Genomic DNA, 19099 nt, shown 5'->3' with positions numbered 1-19099 from the left:
GGAGGAGGGCGGTGAGCCTAAATGCCTTCTCGTGGAAGCACACGCCCACACCAAGTACCCACACTTCGTGGGCTCTCACATGAAGAGATGGGCGAGGTACAGACTGCTCAGGCCTCAGAAACACAGATGCGTGAACATCTGTGTATCCCCTGGTTCACAAACACACCTCCAGGTACACAGGTTACACACCCACAAGGCTTCACATGATACCTGGGTACACAGTGATGCTTGAAGAGGCACATGCACAGGCCAAATGGAGCAGGAAAGTCCATCCTCTCCCAGTACCATTAGTTCCAAGGTACAAGTAATCAGAGCACTCACTGTCAGAGGATAAAGCTCTGGGAGGGAACTGCTCTTAAACTGAGGGTTGTCGCTAAGACCCAAGGATTCTGATGTGATGAACCTAAGACACTCCAGCCTCATGGGTCGGGAAAATAGGCCAGGAATTTGATGTTTTGGTGCCCACCGGGACCTCAGACTCCTGGCTCCTTGCTTAGGAAGGGAGGGACTGTTGCTTCCTTAGGGTCCGCCCCCTCCAGGTCTGGAGGGTGCTTTGGGCTCTTGGTGTCCTTCTCTGGCTGTGCCAAGGGGAACTATGGAAGTGGAGAGCATTTCTGTCGGCAGAGCTCTTCTGGTTCAGGTTTCATACAGACCAGCAGCTCCCTGGACGACATGGGACTCCCAGGCCTCTCCAGCAGAGAAGCAGCCAGCCCGGCTCAGGCTTAGCCTGTTGCCACATCTTAGGGCCCGGAAGCAAGAGAGTGTCAGGCCCTAGCTTTATTCTTGAAGAAAATCTGATTCCTGGTGACAGGGTGGGAAAGAGCCCAGTAGGTGGAGCTGCTGCCCCTTCACTGGGGTTAGTTCTCAGGATGCTGGTGTCCACTTAGCACACTTTGCTTCTGTAGAAAGCGTCCTGTACTCTGTGGGCGCTTAATATGCATTTGTTTATTGAATTTAATGCCATGTGGGAGAGCTCTTGTGAAAAAAGATTTTCTCCACCCCAGCTCCCCCAGCTGGAGATGAGGGTGGCCCCCAAACAAAGACTGGGCAGGAAAGGATTTTCCCCTCCCATTTCTAATGAGGACCATGAAGGAAACATGTCTTGGGAGTCCCAGGTTGCTAGAGAGTGGTCCCACCCAGACGTGGTCCGGGTCTCCCCGTGTGTGATTCTGAGCATCTGTTTATGGCTGGCTGTCTCCGCTGCTGCTGGCTGTGGGGCAGCAAACCATTTGAGCTGCACATCCTCCATCAGGGAAGGCAGCCAGCAGATGCAGGCTCGCTCTGCCTACCTGCAGAGGCCGGTGAGGCCGGAGCCTGTTGGGACTTGAGACAGTGAGGCAAGTGGGTGTATGGTGCTGGCCTCCTTCCTCCAGCTCTCCCAGTGCCTCATGCACTGGGGGTTGGGGAAGGGTGGGCTGACGCTTGGGTGGGAGTCCTGGCCCAAAGGCCCAGGTGAGTGGAGGAGTCAGGGTCGGACCTGAAATTACCATCTTGAGGCTGAGCCGGCAGGTTTCTTGGAGTTGCCTCCTGGGGTCAGAGGGTGCACTCTCTTTTGCCAGCCAGCTCACGGGTCCTCCCTGCTGGCGGGGCTCCCAGCCGGCTCCCTGGGTCTGTCTCAGCAGAAAGGGCAGGGAAGGAGCAGATAAGCTACGCAATCCCAAGGGGGCAGAGCTTCCCTTCCCAAGTCCAGCACGTAGAATTAGGAGGGTCAAGAGCCTGCCCAGTTCATGCTGCTGCAGGTTCTCCTGTCCTAACTTCCCTGGGCAGAGGGAAGAAATCGCTCCCATTTCTTCAGGCTCCCTAGAAGGGATCTCCCGGTTCCTTATTCCTAGATCCATCATCATTGCTTTTGGGAAGCTGTCTAATCTGTATCTCTCCTAACTGGAGTTGGTATCTTCTTCTCCCTGCCCAGTCCTGTCTGCTTCACTCGATGGCCCTGGTAATGACCATGGCCATGTCCTCTCGTGTGAGGGGAGCAGACTGGTGTCGGGGTGCTGGTGCTGCGGAGGTGGTGGTAGAGGCTGGTCTGAAACGGAGCCAAAGACCAAGCTGTTTCTCGGCAAGAGGAGTTTGTCTGAGGACTGTTGTGTTTGGGGTTGAGGGTGGAAAGGAAGCCCTTTCCTTTCCTCTTGTCGTCTGTCACCTGACGGCCAAACCCAGATCATAAGTGTTAATGAAATCATGGTGCCCCACGGAGGCAGCTGGGCAGCCCCCCCACCGCCCTGAATTCAGCCTGACTCATTTACAGCTCTCTCCCAGTTCCCCCAAAGGCTTCTCTCTGAGGTGACAAATGTGGGGGGGTTGGTTTCAGGTTTCATGTTTTCACATTACTGGGTGGAAAAAATAACCTTTCCAAACCCCAAAACCAGCCTCTACAGCAGAAACAACATGTCCCGAGAGTAATGAAAATTTCCCCATCTTCTCTCAGCTGTTCAGCGACGCTGAGGCCAGTGACTGAGGGGTTCAGAGGAGTGGGGGTTGGAGCCGGGCTGAGTAGAGTGTTGGGGACAGTCCCTTTGGAGGTGGTGGCAGCACTTGCCTTCCTGCGTAAAGACAGGGGAGGACCTTTGCAGGGCTCTCTAGCTCTGGAGGCTGGGTCTCCAGTGGCCAGCCACGGATTGCCAGGGGGCTGGGACAGTCAGCTCAGGATGGGCAGGGACCAGGGAAGGAAGCCACCATCTCTGGCTAATTTGATCCCAGGAGATTGGGGTCAAGTGGCTCTCCCTTGGAGAGGGCTCGAGGTGGAGTGGTAGGTGGGAGGATACAGGGTCCATCTGGCACGTGGAGACTGGGGGGCACCACCCCCACCTGCTCCTAGCTAGTAGCATTATAAACCCACCCCCTGCCCCAACCCCAACAGGGGCAGATGGCTTCCATAGCAGATGGAGACTAGGCCAGCAGTGGCTGGATGAATCTCAGCCCAGCCTCCCTGGCTAATAAGACAATCCAGAGGGGCAGTGGCAGGATATGTGTGTCTGTGTGTGTGTGTGTACGGGATGGAGTCCTGGACTTTCTGGGCCATTCTGGGGGTGAGGGAAAGAGGGAACCCCAGATAGAGTCGTGGACCTTGGGGCCACACCTACGTTTGCTGTGTAGGGGTGGCAGGTGTTCAGGACCCCGACATTGCCCACCTGCCTGGGCTCCTGAAGCTACCCTGGGTTAGTTCTGCAGTGAAGAGGATGGTCCCGGAGTGGGAGTCTCTGCCGCAGCTGGAGCCTGGTCGGCTGCAGGCAGAACCCCTGCCAGGTCCCCGGAGCTCAGGGCCTGGGCAGCAGCTCCTCCCAGAGGGCGCACCCGTTCATTATGCGCTCGGGCTCCCTCACTGCGCAGGCAGGCAGCGGCCTTCATTAGCGGGGGAGCTGGGGTCTGTTTTGGCTGCCTCATCAGCATCAGTGAACTGCGTCCCTGCGAGATTTGATACAATTTAATTAACCTAATTAAAAGCTCTGATTGCAGAGATGATTGGGGTAGCGCCAGCAGCGACTGCATATTTATAATGAGCTGCAAGGTGTGGGACCACAGCCAAACGCCACGCATCCTAATGAGCGGGAGCCGGGAGCCAGGGAGCGGGAGAGTGAACGTTTATTTTTGGCAACAATGCCCAGTTCCTCCCTGCCAGGGAGTCAGAGACCCAGGGAGCAGAGATGGACCTGCCTGCAGAGCTCTTCGGTGCAAAGTGGAAGCAGGAATGTATGCCCCAGGTGTCCTGGTGCCTTCAGACGCCCACACGCGCACAGTGGCCATGTTTTCTGCTTGCAGAGATGGGGGCTGGGACCCCAGCAATGCACTTTTCCTGACTCTCTCCATCTCTGGGAGGCAAGGGCTGCCTTCTGAACCATGAGCCCTGGTATGAGGATACGGTCCAGCAGAACCACCTCGATTTCAAGAGTTCTGGATCCTTGGGCTCTTCTCTCAAACTTGCCGAGGGAGATCAGAGGCTGAGAAGCTGGGTGGGGAATCAGAAAATGGGTCTGGACGTCCAGGAGACTCAGGTGAGGATCTTGGGCCTGGAGCAGACAGAAGAAACAGGAGAGATGAAACTCCAGCTCATCCTAGACCCCCATCTCCTCACTCTCTTCCGAGAACCCTGCCCAGAGAGGGCCACCTCCCCTGGACTCTCGTCTCCCACTGCCTCTGCCTGGGGAGTCTGGGTTTGTCTGACTCAGCGTTTCCGCTGTAAATCACATCTAATAATAACGAGAGTGAGAGCTGGGGCAGAGAGGCTGTGGGTGAAGGGGGCACTGGTGAGAAGGGGCGCGCTGCCCAGGTGCAGAGGAGTGTTAAGCGTGGAGGGAGCTCCGGGCTGGCAGGATTGGGGGCCTATGCTCTGGAAGCCACCATCAGAGGCGGGGTGGGGGGTGAGGGAGGAAGAAGGTGGGAGCAACCCTCCTCTCTCACCCCCACCTCTGCCCGGGGAGCTTGTGTAGGTCACGGGCTCAGCCAGCCTGGCCCAGCCCCCCAGTGCTCTGAGTGCCGCCAGGACAAGATGAGATTTGTCCCCAGCCCACCTTGCAGAGCTGCAGCTGTTCAGCTCTCTTATCAATCTTCTCTGTGGGTTTAATCATCTCTCTGTCATCCTGCTGGTGAAGCCCTCCCCTTCCTGGAGCCTGGCTCTCCTCCAATCCACGCCCCCCCCCGACACAACCATCCTTCCCTACCTGACTTCCCTTGTAGGAGAGAGAGGTGGGCCAGGGTGGCTTTGCCCCAGCTTTAGTCTCAATGGTTCCTGTTTTTGCCAGATGTTAGCAGGGGTTAGGGGTGGGTAGAGGTGGCACTGGTAGGTAACCTGTCCTTGTGGGGTGCCCATGATCTTTGACTCCACTCCAGGCTGGTAGCTTGGCCATGAGGGCCATTAGCCCAGAGCCCAGAGACTGTGTAGGTGTGGTGTCCATCGCTTCCTCCTTCCTCTCTTCTGCCAGCCCCCCGGGGGCTGAATCCACCCGTGCCGTCCAGCCAGCTAGCTCTGGTCTCTCTTCCTGACTGGGTCCTGTGGGTCTCCGCCCCATGGAGCCTTGCAGGACTCTGCGGCCCGCGGGCCAGAACCACGAGCCCACAGCTCTGCATGTGTCTTGGGGAAGAGGGTGCCCGGGAGTCAATGGTGCCTGTGTTGTGGTCCAGGCCGGGAGCCAGGGTGCACGAGGCTCTGGGGCCCGTCCTGTGCTGACGTGCACAGTGACCTTCAGGGCAACTCTTAGGCCCTCTCTGCTTCGCACTCTCTCCCCTCCAGAGTATTTGGGGAATGGGCAGGGAGTGGGTGGCATGGGTGTTGTATGCACCCCTCAGAGGGCATATGAGAAAGGGCCCTTCCTCCTCCGCTTGCCACTCCCACCCCGGGCACTCTCAGTGCACATGGAAAGCCAGCTGTTCCCCATTTCTCTGAAGGGGATGGAAGGTCCCAGAGAGGGCTAGGACTCTCCTGGGCGTCAGGCATCTTTTCCTTGAGGTGGGGGCTGAGAGGGTCCCTCAGTAGGGGACCACAGGTTCTGGAGGGGCACCGACTAGCCTTGGGCTGCAGGGGGCTTGCTCCCTTCAGCACAAGGCTGGGCTCCGGAGGACAATGGCGTGTTGATGAGGCTTTGGTCCTGGTCTCACATGACCCAACGGGGGTGGCTGGACCGCACGTGGCTGAGCCGCCTGGACTGACCTTTGGTCGCTGGCTGAGGAAGAGAGGAAGCCACGGAGCTCCCTCCCACTCAGTACACCCGGGGCACCCTGCCGCCCCCACCCCAAGAACAGCCCTCTGGGTACACATAGTCTTCACCTACCTCCTCCTTCTGGCCTTCCTCTTCCCTTCCTCTTTGCTCCGCTCTGTATGAGTGTATATTGTACATGAGCATGTCTGTCTGTGTGGCAGCCAGACAGTGAAGGACAGTGAGAGAAGAAACCCCCTTTAATGGGTTCTTTCCAATCAAGGATGAAGTTTCTTCCACTGTGGGGACAATTGTGGGGAACAGGGTGGGGCCAAAGTGCAGGTGTGTGTCTACGCATGTGTGTTCATGGGCACAGGTGGACACGTGTGTGCACGTGGAGGACAATGCCTCCTAACCTGCCCTGTCCTATGACCTCTGTCCTCCTCTGGTGGGAGGCGGGGGACATCTCTCGTCAGTATCTTCCAGTTTGGGCTGGAGCCACATCCCCCTTTTGGCACAGGGCCAGAGTGTTACTTTCAAAAGGAAAAAGGAAGACATTTTTTATTTTGGGAGGAGGGGAGAGGAAGTTGTGTAATTAGCGTAATCAATTGCACTAACCAAAAATTACCATTCAGAGTTTGGGGTTTTCTTGGGCATGAGCCACCTGGTCCTCCTTGCTTGGCCCTGCAATAAACTTTTCTCTGCTCCAAAACAAAGGCAAAAACAAAACAAAACAAAACAAATGAACAAAAAATGACCGTTCAGTGAGAAGACAAGATGCATCCACGTGTGCACACACAAACACACTGGGAGTTATGCACAGACACGTGTACACAGAAGGAAAGTTGAGATACAGAGAGATAGGGAGGTAGGGATATACTTACACCTATGGTTCTTGAAAGGAGTTATCTGTCCCGCTTCCTCTTCCTCAACAAGGTGGATATAGAAAAGCAGGTTTTATCTCAAGAGACTCTTTCCCTGAAATCTCCAGGGGGCTGAGGCCCTGGGCCTCTGAGATGGGGCAAGCCAGCACAAATGACTTGCTATAGCAGTTTGAATGTGGCCTGACTTTGTTACATAATATTACAAATATTACGTGAAGATTTTTTAAGGAGTCCTCCTCTGTCGGGAGCCCCATCCAAGTTTTTCACTAGGGCCAGTCCACCCCAACATCCCTTTGGTGGCCCTGGGAATATGTTGAGGGAAGTTACATTCCCAGATCTGGGGTTGGGTGGGAGTAGGGTGTCCAGATGCTGTTGTGAGGAGGCCTGTGAGGACGGGACCGCACGTATACCCTCAGGCTGATTCTCTGGGCTTCTCTCAAATTAACAGCTTTGAGCGGTTTGGTGGAGGGGTGTTTCTGGACGCTCCCCCTCCCTCCCCTCTGTTTCCCTTTCTGGCCACCCCCCGCCCACCCCCCCATAGAGTCCTATTGATCCCACTGGATGCTGGGGAAACCCTGTAGTAGTACGGGAATGGTCCTTAGCACTGAAGCAGGAAGGACAGAGCCTGAAGGGGCTGGGATGGAGGCTGAGGCTGAGGGAGCGGCTGGAGCTGGGATTTGAAGTTGAAGCCAAGTTGAACGTGGGTGGACCAGTCAGGTTGTTGGAGGTCGGGCTGGCAGGGTGTCTCTTTCAGTCTTGACAGGATTCTGAGAAACCTATTTTGGGGGTCCAAGGCAGATGTTTTCCCCCAATGAAAAGAATGTTTGGTGTCTGCTCTCCCCTCCGAGGGGCGGGACAGTCCCCCTCCCCCTGCTCCCCTCAGCTGAGCAGAGTCATACATCACCAAGGGGCCGGGCTCCCTAGATGTATTGCCCTAATACGTCGCTATAGCAACCCCACTCTAATCCTGCATTATTCTAATGTGGTCCCCCTCCCCACTGTGATGTATAGCTTGAGTCTTGGAGCTGCAAGGCCCCTTCTCTGAGTCTGCTCCAAGCACCCCAGGGATGGGCGGGTCTGAGGCCAGCTTGGCTTCCTTGGGTCCTGTCTTGCTCCTCCTCACCCTGTGCATGGGATCCTTTGTGAGCTGGGCTGTGGAGGTGGGCTGTGGCCCATCCGCCCACCCGCCTGCCCGCCCAAAGAAGGGAAGCAGCAGGCCCTGTGTCCTGGCCCTGGCACATGAGTGCCTGACGCACCGACCCACGCCAGCCTGCCCAGCCTGCCCAGCCTGGGGACCTGAGGCCTTGGGGTTGGGGGCCAGGGCAGGACAATGGCTGCATTCCGGCTGCCAGCCACAGGCCCCTATTGTTCCTGTGGACACTGCCTGCTTGAGGGCCAAGATTCTGGCCCTCACCCCACGTGGGGCGTAGGATGCTACCCGGGCCACTCCCCCGGGGACCATAGAGGGATGATTCATGGGGTGACCAGGGCACAGCAAGCCCCAGCTGTGCCCAGATTCTGGGGGGTGGGAGGGGGAGGTGACTGAGGGTTGTTTGTGTCAGGGGAGGGGGGGTTGAATAGCCAGAGGACTCAGGGCCGTGGACACTAACCACGTCATCTTGTACTCCTCCTCGTGTGTGGGCTGGTCAGAGAGGCCTCATTGTCAGTGGGGCAGGCCCACCCAGACTAGAAGGGAAGTGAGGATGGAGAGAAGCCACCTCGGAGCTGGGAGGATCCATAGACCACGCCTCACACAGCACTGGTGAGGACACTGAGGTCCAGAGAATGGCAAGGTCACACAGCTAGGTGGGGACAGGCCTGGGTCCAGAACATTTCCCCATGTTTCTCTGGTGTTGAGATGCTGTTGTCATTTCTGGTAAAAAAACTGAGACCCAGTGGGAATCTTCAACACTGGCAGAAGTTATGTTCATAAGCTCCTTCCTCTCCCCGACTTCCTTTGAAATCCCTCTAGTTTAGGTCAGCACCTGGCATCCCTGGAATGAGAAATTATGGGTAAGGAGAGTCCAAGGGCCATGCAGAGGCCATACTGACTACAGCTTCTGTAGAGCCCCGAAGAAATGAATTGGGCATGGAGGTTACCAGTGCTCCAACACACAAGATTCATAGCTGTAACAATAGACTTCATTGTTTCCTCCCAAACAATGGTCTCACTTGGGCTCTCGCGTGCGTATTCTATATGACTGAGAGGTAGGGAAGGGAAGAGGCTGATCCAGGAGTGTTTCAAGGACAGGGAGATTGGTCTTATCTCTGCGTTCCTGCTTCTCAACATAGGGCCTGTTAAATTGGGTGATTGGATGTGTGGATGGATGGTGGATGGTTGGGTAAATGGATGAGTGGATGGTTGAAAAGGTAACTAAGAGTGGTATGGATGAGTGGATGGGGGGGTAGATGGGTGAATGGATGGTTGCATGGGTGCATTGGTGGGTTGGTGAATGGATGAGTGGATGGAGGTAGGAAGGATGGATGGATAAATGAGGAATGCTCATTTCATATATTGAGGTCCAGAGATGACAAATGACCCAACTTAGTGAGGGCCATGTGGGTTATGGACCCAACTCCATAAACAGTGGAGTGAGGCCTGAATCCAGGTACTCCAGGGCCCCACCTTTGAGGCTGGGATGCCCTGTGGCATGGTTTGGTGGTCAACCTCTGGGCAGGGTTGCAGCAGAACCAGGAGTTGGGACCTGGAGGAATTTATAGTTAGATTAGTGTCATGGTAGATGGCTTTGCAGGGTTTAGGGGCCTTGACCCTGAGTTGACTCTTCTGTGCTGGGGTCAGAGGAGGTGTGTGGAAGGGTCCTTAGCAAGGCAGGAAGAGGCACGAAGCTTTAGGAAGGGGGAATTTGTGGAGTCTAGGGACTTTGCGGCTGAGTGATTTTGCCTCCCTGGGATCAGGCCCTGAGCTAGGAGCCCCAGAAGCGACCCCCCACTCACTCTTCCTGACCCAGCTTAATGGTACCACCTTCTATGAGGCCTTCCCTGACCCCATGGGTGCTGTCTCTCCAGAACCCAGCACAGAGCCTTAGTACTTAGAAGGGATTTTGAGCATATTACCAGGGGCTCGGGGTTGCCACAAGAGTCGGAAGTGGGGAATCGGCTGGGAAATTGCACCTGCCACTAATTTTCTGGGTCATTTTGGGCAAGTCCCTTAACATCCTTGGGCCCCTGTTTCCTCTTCTGTGGACTGGGAATGGAGAGCTTGAACTTTTCTTCCCAGAATGGTTTTGAGGTTGAGGAGAAATAATTCTGGAGGGAAAAGAGTTCTATGCATGATTTTCCCGCACTGCTTCAGTCCCAGCAATAATACAGTAATATACGCTGTGCATATAAGGTTGACTTCATAGCTAATGTTTAATGGGCACTGACAACATGCCAGGCTCTCTTCTAAGTGCTTACGTAGATCATCTCTCAACTAATCCTCACAGCAATCCCACCAGGCAAGTGCTAGCATCTTCTGCTTTTGACTGATGAGGAAACTGAGGTGTGGAGAGCATACACGGCTTGCCCAAGGTCCCGTGGGTGGTCGGTAGTACAGCCAGGATGAAAACCTGGGCAGACGCCAGGGCCCACATTCTTGGCCACTCTATGGAGCTGCTCAGGACACAGTGCTCTGAATGGACATATCAAGAGGGCTTCTTAATTTTCCTGGTGATTCCTGGCAAGTCAACCAACTTCCCTGAGTCTCATGGGATTGACCTGATTGCAGGGTGGTGGAGAAGGGGGCAGATCCTAGCCAATTAGCTCCAATAACCCTTGGTCCCCACTTCTCTCCTGACCAGTCCTGAGTTCGGGAACCCCCCCTGTTTTGAGTACATACCCCAAGCACTGGGCACTGCTCTTCACCCCAGCAGGGAGTGGAAAAATTACACAGACCTGGGTGTCAGAAATGGGTTTTGTCCCAGGCGGCATCCTTAACTAGTCTTGCTGCCTTAGACAAGCCACTCAAATTCTCTGGGCATCAGTTTCCTCATCTGCAAAATAGGAATGGTTAATGTCAGATAATGAAAATAAAGCACAAAGTCAGTGCTTGGATAAGTATTATGGCAGAGTGCTTTGGACAGAGTGAGGTCCGAGGTAAATATTCACTACATTTTGGTTTTCATACCCTGCCCAGGCCCCACGATAAAATAGCTTTCATTTATCCATCACCTACTTATACTAAGCATTACATGTACATCACTCCTTTTAATCCTCAAAATAACTCTGTGATGTAGGGATTGCTGTTGTCACGGTATCAGGAAACTGAGGCATAGAAAGGGTAAGGAGTTGGTTTAAAGTCATACAGCTGATAAGAGGTGGAGCCAGGATTGGTACCCAGATCTGTCTGGTCCACAGCTCCTATGCTTCATCATTCGGCTCTCTGCCTCCCTCGAGACATGAAGAGCATCCCCAGGGACTTTGATGACAATAGGAAAAGGCAGGTGACCCACAGTGGCAGGAGGGGGCCTTGCCAGAGGGCCAGGTCTGTCCATGAGTTACTGGGGTCAACTCTAGCCATTTCTGCAGGGAGGGAGCATTCCCTCTTACCCGGGGCCGGCCAGCCCCAGGGAAAGGTCATGGATGGTGACAGTTTCCCATCCTAAGTGGGGAGGGCAGTAGCAGTGCAGGGTCCAGATCTGCTCCTATTCAGAGCTGAATAATCTGGAGCCTTTGAAGAAGGATTTCTGAAAAGCCATCAGGAGTGAATCATTGACTCAGGGAGGCGATGAATCAAAGGGGAGTTCATAAAACAGCAAATGAATCGGGTGTGAGAACGACGGAGGCACTGCTATTCCCCAGAACCCTCTGGGGACAAGAGAGCCGAGAGAAAAGAAATAAAAATAACACGGGGCCTTACGCCTGCTACAAACCCGAGCTGCCCCTCCTTCCATGTGGAAAGACGGAGAGGACAGAGGGATGAGACCCAGTGGTAGGTGAAGTGGGGCCAGAGGGAGGCTCCCAGGGCGCGCTCGGCTCCCTGGTCCAGGCTGCGGGTGCAATTAACAAACGTCTTTCCCCCTTCTTTCCAGGAGCCCTCACAAGAAAGAACACTGATTTTGACGAACACCCAAAATAATGTGAGATCAGGCACCATGCATTATGCATGAGGTCTGATTTAACATGAACATTATTTCTTGTGTACGAGACCATATGCCTCCGTGCTGTCTCTGCAGCCTAATAATACCCAGACCCACCCTGGTCAGGCTCAGCCAGAGACATGTCCACTGGGGGCATGTGTGTGGTGGGGAGGACCTTGAGGCAGAGCCTTCCTGGTACTTGGCTCATCTCAGGGGAGTCCATTCAGATGCCCTGGAGGTGGGTGGGAGGTAGGTCGCGCCCCTGGAGAAACACCAGGGAGCTAGGGGTGTGTGTTACAGTGTGAAAGTACCAGCATTTGTGTGTGTGTGTGTGTGTGTGTGTATGTGACTAGGTGATGTTGGGTTCATGGTGTGGCAATGTGGGGACATGTGTTTAGCTGAGGTTGTACTGCACGAGAGGGACGACGGCAGGAATGGATAGATCTAATTGCTGCGTGTGTTTGTATATATACACGCATATGTATGTGTGGGGGTGTGTGTTTAAAAAATAAGATCACACATACATACAAACACACAGCCTAACTTTAATTATCTGAAAGAAGCAGGCGAAATCTGGGAGGAGCTGGGAACAATGATGAGCAGGGATGCGTTTGGAAAGCGGTTTATGGGGTGGGTGCTTGAAATCCCCAGAGGAGGGGAATCCCATCAAGGGATGGGAAGGATGGTTGTGTGTGTTGCATCAAATAGCACAGGTGTCAGGCATCCAGTGACTCTGGAGGGCTCAGTGCCAAAGGCCCTGGCATTGGACAGACAAACGGTGTATGGATGTGCCCGCGAGGGTGTCAGCATGTGCGTGAGCGAGCAAGCTGGCAGAGTGTGCCTTGGGGTTTTAGCTGGTTGAGAGGCGTGGGGGCGATGGGTGTGATTGGGAGAGAGAGAGACAGAGGAGGTAGCTGTGATGGCGAATTTCTGAGAACGGCTGTGGGAACAGGCAGGGTGGTAGATGGAGAAGGAACGGTCCTGGGCCAGCCTGTGTGTGCGTGAAGTAGGACAGCTTCCTGTGGAGGCAGGAGCTGCCTGTGCTCTACTTGGCACCTGCTGTAGAGTAGCCAACATGACGCTGATTTTGGGGTATGCTCAGCCATGAGGTGGCCCTGGTGACTGCTGCCATGTCCCAGCTCAGGGACCAATAGAGGGCAGTCCTCCCACACAGAGGCCTCCCAAGTGGCAAGGGGAGCCCTGAACGAAGGGCCAAATGCTAACTCCAGGGCCTTCAAATATGCCGAGCAGGGACAAGATTGATGGCTACTCTGGCTTCGGTGACTAAGTCTGACGTCCCGGATGGATCCCCTTTGCTAAACCTTTAGGGAGCAGCTAGGCCAGGTAACCAACCTCCTCTCACTGCCCAGGTGTGTCTCCCTTCTGGAGCTCAAGCCCTCCTGGGGAAAGCCTGGGACTGAGTGTGTCACTGAGGGCCTGATCCTCCCACATGCAGGCCCTGAAGCTCTCCAGAGGAGACCGGATTCTAAAGAGCACAAAGTGGGCAGCTGTGGCTGGGGGTGGACTGTGGACATCCAGTTAAATCCTGGGGTCAAGGGATGATTGACAGGTCCTCAGCTATGCAGCATAGAAGCCAGTGCCACTTCCTGGGGAAGATGGTTGGGGGCGGGGGTGGGTGGGAAATTCAGATGACCTTGAGTTTCAGGGCCAGGTACCTTCTGGGTCTGCCTGGATGACCACAGGTGACCACAGTGGCTACCTTCCATCTTCCTATTTTAGCCAATCCCCGACTGCAAATGTTCTCCCAGCTCAAAGCAGTAGCAGTTTAGCAGGGACTTTTTCTTCCCCCTGCTATGCCTGGGAGCCGCACAGAAGCACACACACAAATTCGTCCACCAACACACAGAGGTTCACGTGGGGAGAGGGAAGCTCTCTCTACCAGAATCTGTGGCTGCATGATCTTAGGAAATCATTTTGTTCAAATGAGAAGGGGAGGGAGATGGGATCAGGAAATCCCAAATCTGCCAGGGAAAAGCTTGGGCCTCCTGGGAGGTCAGTGTTAGGGACATCTGCTCTCTTGAAGGTAAGGAATTTTGAAGGTCTCAGGAGGGAGCAGGTAGATCTGCATACATCTGGGATGGAAAAACCACGGTCAAGCTCACAGCCGACTGCCGTTCCTGGACTCCATTCTATCCAGGGAGACTCCAGGGAAAAATATTTCTCTGTATTTCCTAAGGTTTCCTCCTTATATAGTTAGCTATGGTTCCTACCATTATCCCAGGCTGGAGACTGGGGGAAGGAGCCCCCAGAGGCCTTCTGTGACCACGGGGTGGGTGACGGGGTAGCTGTCCCAGGCTGGTGTCTCATTAAGCAAAATCCTCGCCAGCCGGGAGATTTTTCTTCCATCTCTTTGCCCACTTTTTTCCTTCTTTTTGTACTACTCCTCAGCTGCTGCTGGTTCTTGGGGGCCACATTGTTTTGCTGTTTTTGAGTTGACTTGCTTAAATAATAAATCCACCCTCTTGGATGGGATTAAGCAGACAATTAGGAAATCAATCAATCAATTGGTGTCAGCTGCAGGCAGAGGCCAGAAAAGGCTCTGTCTTCCTGGCCGCTCTTTCCAACTTCCAAACCTGCAGTGGCTCAGGGCAGCGCGGGCGGCAGGGGGCTCTGAGCGATGTTTGCTCCCATTTCAGGGCCCTGAGGCTGGGACAAATCCAGGAAGGGAGAGACAAGGCGGGAGTGTGGGACCACTTCGAAGTTCTGTACTTAGTAGAGCAGGGAATGAGAGGCTCAGGCAGGGTGGCCAGGGGCTCCCGGGGATGCTGTCACCCAACCAGCAGGTAAAGTTTCCAGCCTACCTTTTAAGAAGACTGGGGAGGGTCCCTGGCCTGCCAGTGCGGGGAATGGAATGGCTGGGACGCAGGTGCCAACTGCAGGGCTAATCGCTCACTAGGCTGGACCAAAGGAGGGAGAGGGAGAAAAAGGAGCAGCGAGAAGCTGAGCCTTGGAAAACCACAGTGGCCTTTGTACTTGCAGAGAACTCGACTCCTCCTGAGATTTAGGGGCAGAGCCAGGGACCCTCAGCATCGCGCCAGTCATCCCGAGGCCCCAGCCTGCCAGAGCCAGCCAACTCGGGGGCCTGGGAACATCTCTCTGGGCACTCAAGATGCTGTCAGCTGGAGCCAAGGCCTCTCACAGGTCTGGACAGCTTCCCTGGCAGGAGGGGGCCACACACAGACCCTCACTAGGGGCATGACTTTCTCCCTAGTCAAGCGTTGGTGTTTTTGGGCTTTGTCTCCACGAAGAGTAAGAGAAACCCCGTGGTTTCTCCTCAGAAGGGAAAAGAATTGCATCTACGGAGGAAACAGGAAGGGCTGTTTTATTAGCATTTTTAAAAGGAGTTGTTTTAAAGGAGAAAGAAGACCTTGACTGGGACATGTGTAGTCTCGGGCTCTGGTCCTGGAATCCAGAGCTGCCCCCTCTTTCCTGACTCTGGGGAGGGGCCTGCTGTGCTGAAAGCTTGAGAAGGGGGTGTCTGAGAATGGCTGTGTTCTCTCCCCAGGTCATGACTGCATGGGCCTTGAGTACTCCCATAGGTATAAGCGTCACTCCCTGGGGATGGGTCCCGGGTTCCCTTGGGGACCCGTCCCCAGAGAGAAGGTGCCAGGGCTTTCTGGTGGCCCAGCTGTTTGTGCTCCCGCTCCACAAAAGAAGTTGGGGCAGGTTGTTTGTAGAGAAGAAGGACTGGCTTTGCCCAAGCAAACAGGCAGGGGTCTCTTCCCTGGCTGCTCAACTCCCACAGCACCCCTGTCTAAGCTGTCAGAACTCCCAGTGGATTCAGGCAGGTTTGGGTACTGTCTGAGGGTGGAAAGCTAGCTGGGGTGGGCCAGCGGGGCCTGACGTGGCTTCCTACTGGCCCAGGACCTGGAATGATGAAGTTGGCCTGGGCCCCACCAGGGAGTACAAAGTGAAACAAAGTCAGGGGTGAGGGGTGTCAGGTAGAGGATACAAAGATGCTGGGCTGGTGGTCCAGGTAGAGAGAGTTAGGCTTCTTCACTGACCCAGAAGAGCAGTTGAGTTGTGCCTGAGGGATGGCTGACCCAAATCCCGTAGGTGTCTGCAGCGTCTTAGGCCCTGGTCTGGTCGCAGTAGAGTCTGTTTGTGGGAGGGGACACGGGCAGCTTCATCCTCCCTAACCTCACTCATCTGAGGCAGGGGCCCGACTGTTGCCCAAGTAACAGGCAGCCTGATACTGGCCTGGAAGGTCACCTTTCTGCAAGACAGTGAGGCCAGAACTTTTGGGGAGGTGAATCAGGATATCCCCTGAGGTTCCCCACAAACCAACCCAGCCCTAGTAGTAAAGAGGACAGGACACAGCCCTGGGGTACATGTTTATGTGAGTAATAAAATATTTACTATAACATAAATATAAAGGGAACTTCCCAGTCTACATTATTATCATTTTTGCAATAAAGATACAAAGAGAATGCACCAAAACATTGTTCCAAAAAATAATAAAAATAAAATAACAAAATTTAAATTCAAACGGTAACAAACAGAACAAGAAATGGAGAAGGGGGAAGCTCCAAAAACATCCAGAAAATAAATAGAGATGGATCAGAAATCTGGAAATCATATTAAAATATCTCTTTCGGGTTAGTGGGTGTACAAAATCCTTTAGGATGGGAAGGGAGTGCAACCCGGAAAACCAAAAATAAAAACCAAGCACAAAATGTTTCTTTCTCCCCGCCAGTGTGTACATATCTCACATATATACATGGTTCCCGCCTCACCCCAGGCTTGGGGAATTTCTCTCCAGGCCTCCCCCAGCATCCTGCATCCCAGGGGTCAGGAAAGGGAGCGGATGGAAGCTGCAAGGACTCAGGCAGAAGGTTCTCAGGGAACGGCTTATTTCTACAGCTGGTTAAAAAATATCTCCAACTTTTCCAAGTTTCGTTTGTTTGTGGCCAGGAGGGCGGGGTCCCGCGGGGAACGGGGGCCCTGCAGTGCGGTGGTCGGTCTGCAGCCGGGCAGAAGCCCCTTCCTACCTGGGTGTGCCTGGGAGCGCAGACCCCTCCGGCGAGGCCGGGAACCGAGCCGGAGCTCGGATAAAACGAAACGAAAAATTAACACTCGAATTTTTTTTTGTTAGTTTTTTTTTTGTTTTTTTTTGTTTTGCTTTCTTGGGGGTAGGGTAGGGGAAGGTAAGGGAAAAAATAAATTAGGCTAGATTAAAGCTTTGGCTATTTCCTGCTTTTATACACAGACGCGGCTCTCGCGGCCTCCCCTCCGGGGCCCCGATAAATACAGTATACAGCGATTTAAATTAAGGGCGCGGGCGGAGTTAGAAGGAACCCAGGAGCCGAGAGGCTCCATGAATAAATAAAAACCGTAAAAAACCAAGCCCGGAGGAAGGGTAAGGGGGATGGGGCTCATCCTTATGGAAGAGAAGAGGCGTGGAGCGAATAAAGTGACAGTCCCCCATCCTCGACCCGCAGGCTCGGGAATCCGCGCCGGGGAGAAGGATGGGAAACCCTCCTCTCTTCGTCCTCTCTCCCGGGGAATCCCTAGCCCCGTACCGCGTTACCTGTCGCTGTGGGGAGGCCGCTGCCGGGATCCGGCCCCGAACAGCCCGGGGGGCAGGGGCGGGGGTCGTTGAGGGGTTGGGGGCAGGGAGCAGGCAGCGGGCAGGATGCCCGGGGTGGAGTTGGCGCGTTCCGGATCTTCGCTCCTCTCTTTCAGGGCTCGGGTGACGCAGCCTATCGGCCGTCTTCGCCGCTTGCCGGAGAGGGTCGTCCGGGTGTTTGGTTTTGTTCGAAAGTTTCTGAGCTTTTTGTAAAATCCAAAGCAACCGAACAAAAAGAGTTCAGGCCGCGCGGCGCCTCGCCGCGCACCGGCGGGGAGCCCGGCCCGCGGGGTCACTGCACGGAGCCGGGCAGTGTGTGGTGGTGGTGGTGGTGCAGCGCGGCCGGCGGGGGCGGCGGGGGTGCTGAGGGTGGCGACGCACCGCCCCCGCCCGGCCCCAGCTCACCGGGTGCGTAAACGTCGTCCATGGGCGGGTGGCCGGCGCCGGCTGCGGGGGTCATACGCTTCTCCTTCTGCCGCCGGTTGCAGAACCAGACGCGCACTACCTCCTTCTCCAGCTGCAGACTGTCGGCCAAGCCCGTGATCTCGTGCGCCGAGGGCTTGGGGCACTTGAGGAAGTGGCTCTCTAGCGCGCCTTTGACCCCCACCTCGATGGACGTGCGCTTCTTACGCTTGCGGCCCTGCGCCGCGATCTTGTCCAGGTTGGTGGGGCTGCCGCTGGACGAGTCGGTCTCCTCCAGCCACTTGTTGAGCAGCGGCTTGAGCTTGCACATGTTCTTGAAGCTCAGCTGCAGGGCCTCGAAGCGGCAGATGGTGGTCTGCGAGAACACGTTACCGTACAGCGTGCCCAGCGCCAGCCCCACATCGGCCTGCGTGAAGCCCAGCTTGATACGCCGCTGCTTGAACTGCTTGGCGAACTGCTCCAGGTCGTCCGAGCTGGGCGCGTCCTCGTCCGAGTGCTCGCCCACCGACGAACCACCACCGCCCGCGCCTGGGTGCAGGTGCGCCGCCGCCGCGTGCAGGCCGCCGGCGTGTGCATGTCCGTGTGCATGTCCGTGGGCGCCCAGGTGCGGCGGAGGCGACGGCTCCAGCTGCGCCTCGTGGCCGTCCTCGTGCAGTGCGTGGTGCAGGCCCGGCCCCGCGCCTCCGCCGCCCGCTGCCAGCATCCCAGCCAGGCCGCCGCCGCCGCCCCCCGGGTAGGCGGCCTGCGCGTACAGACCGAGCGGTTGGGGCTGGTGGCCCCCGCCGGCCCCAGGCGACGGCGACATGGCAGGGCCCAAGTGGTGCGCTGTGCCGCCCTGCGCCCATGCCGCGCCCGCGTGGGCCGCCCCCTGGTGCACTAGGCGCGCGTGGAAACCGCCGCCACCGCCACCGTCGTCGGCTCGGCCGGTGCCGCCGCCGCCCGCCTTGCCGTGTTCCAGGTGCGGGCCGCCGGCCCAGTCGCCGCCTCCGCCTCCTCCCGTGGGTAGCCACTGGGGGTGCGCTAGGCCCACGGGGTGGCCCGCGCCCGCGCCCAGCCACTCGTGGTGCATCAGCTTCTGCACTTCGCGGTACGCGGCCCCCGCGTGCAACCGTTCGGCGGCTGCCGCCGCTGCCGCTGCCGCGGCGGCGTCCGGGTGCATAAGCGGTCCCGTGCCCCCGGCTCCGCCGCCGGGGCCCCGCGGCAGGTACTGCGCGGTGGTGGCCATGCCGCCCCGCGCCCTACGCCGCCCCGCGCCCTACTCCGCGCCGCCGCCGCCGCTCCGCTCCGTCTGCGGGCCCCGCCGCCGCGCTCCGCCGGCTTAAAGCCCCGACCCGCTCGGCGCTCCGGAGCCCCACCCCACCCGCCACCCATTGGCTGCCCGCGGAGCCGCCTCCCGCCCCCCGGCCTCGGCCCCCGCCCCCCGCCCCTGCTTGTCTCCCTGCCCGGCAGCCCAGAGCTCGCCATTGGCCCTCGCTCCCGGGGTCCCGCGCGCCG

General features: G+C 56.3%; 1 protein-coding gene across 1 annotated transcript; it reads right to left on the bottom strand.

Annotated features, from left to right (window-relative positions):
- Positions 1-16742: 16742 nt before the first annotated feature.
- POU3F1 (POU class 3 homeobox 1) lies at positions 16743-18889 on the bottom strand. The gene has a single exon (XM_031464814.2). The coding sequence runs from the start codon at positions 18828-18830 to the stop codon at positions 17475-17477; it is 1356 nt and encodes a 451-aa protein (XP_031320674.2). The 5' UTR covers positions 18831-18889; the 3' UTR covers positions 16743-17474.
- Positions 18890-19099: the final 210 nt, after the last annotated feature.

The sequence above is a fragment of the Camelus dromedarius genome, chromosome 14, assembly GCF_036321535.1.
Source record: "Camelus dromedarius isolate mCamDro1 chromosome 14, mCamDro1.pat, whole genome shotgun sequence".
Classification (NCBI taxonomy): Eukaryota; Metazoa; Chordata; class Mammalia; order Artiodactyla; family Camelidae; genus Camelus; species Camelus dromedarius.
Note: the sequence above shows the minus strand (reverse complement) of the source record. Positions and strands in the feature narration are given on the sequence as shown.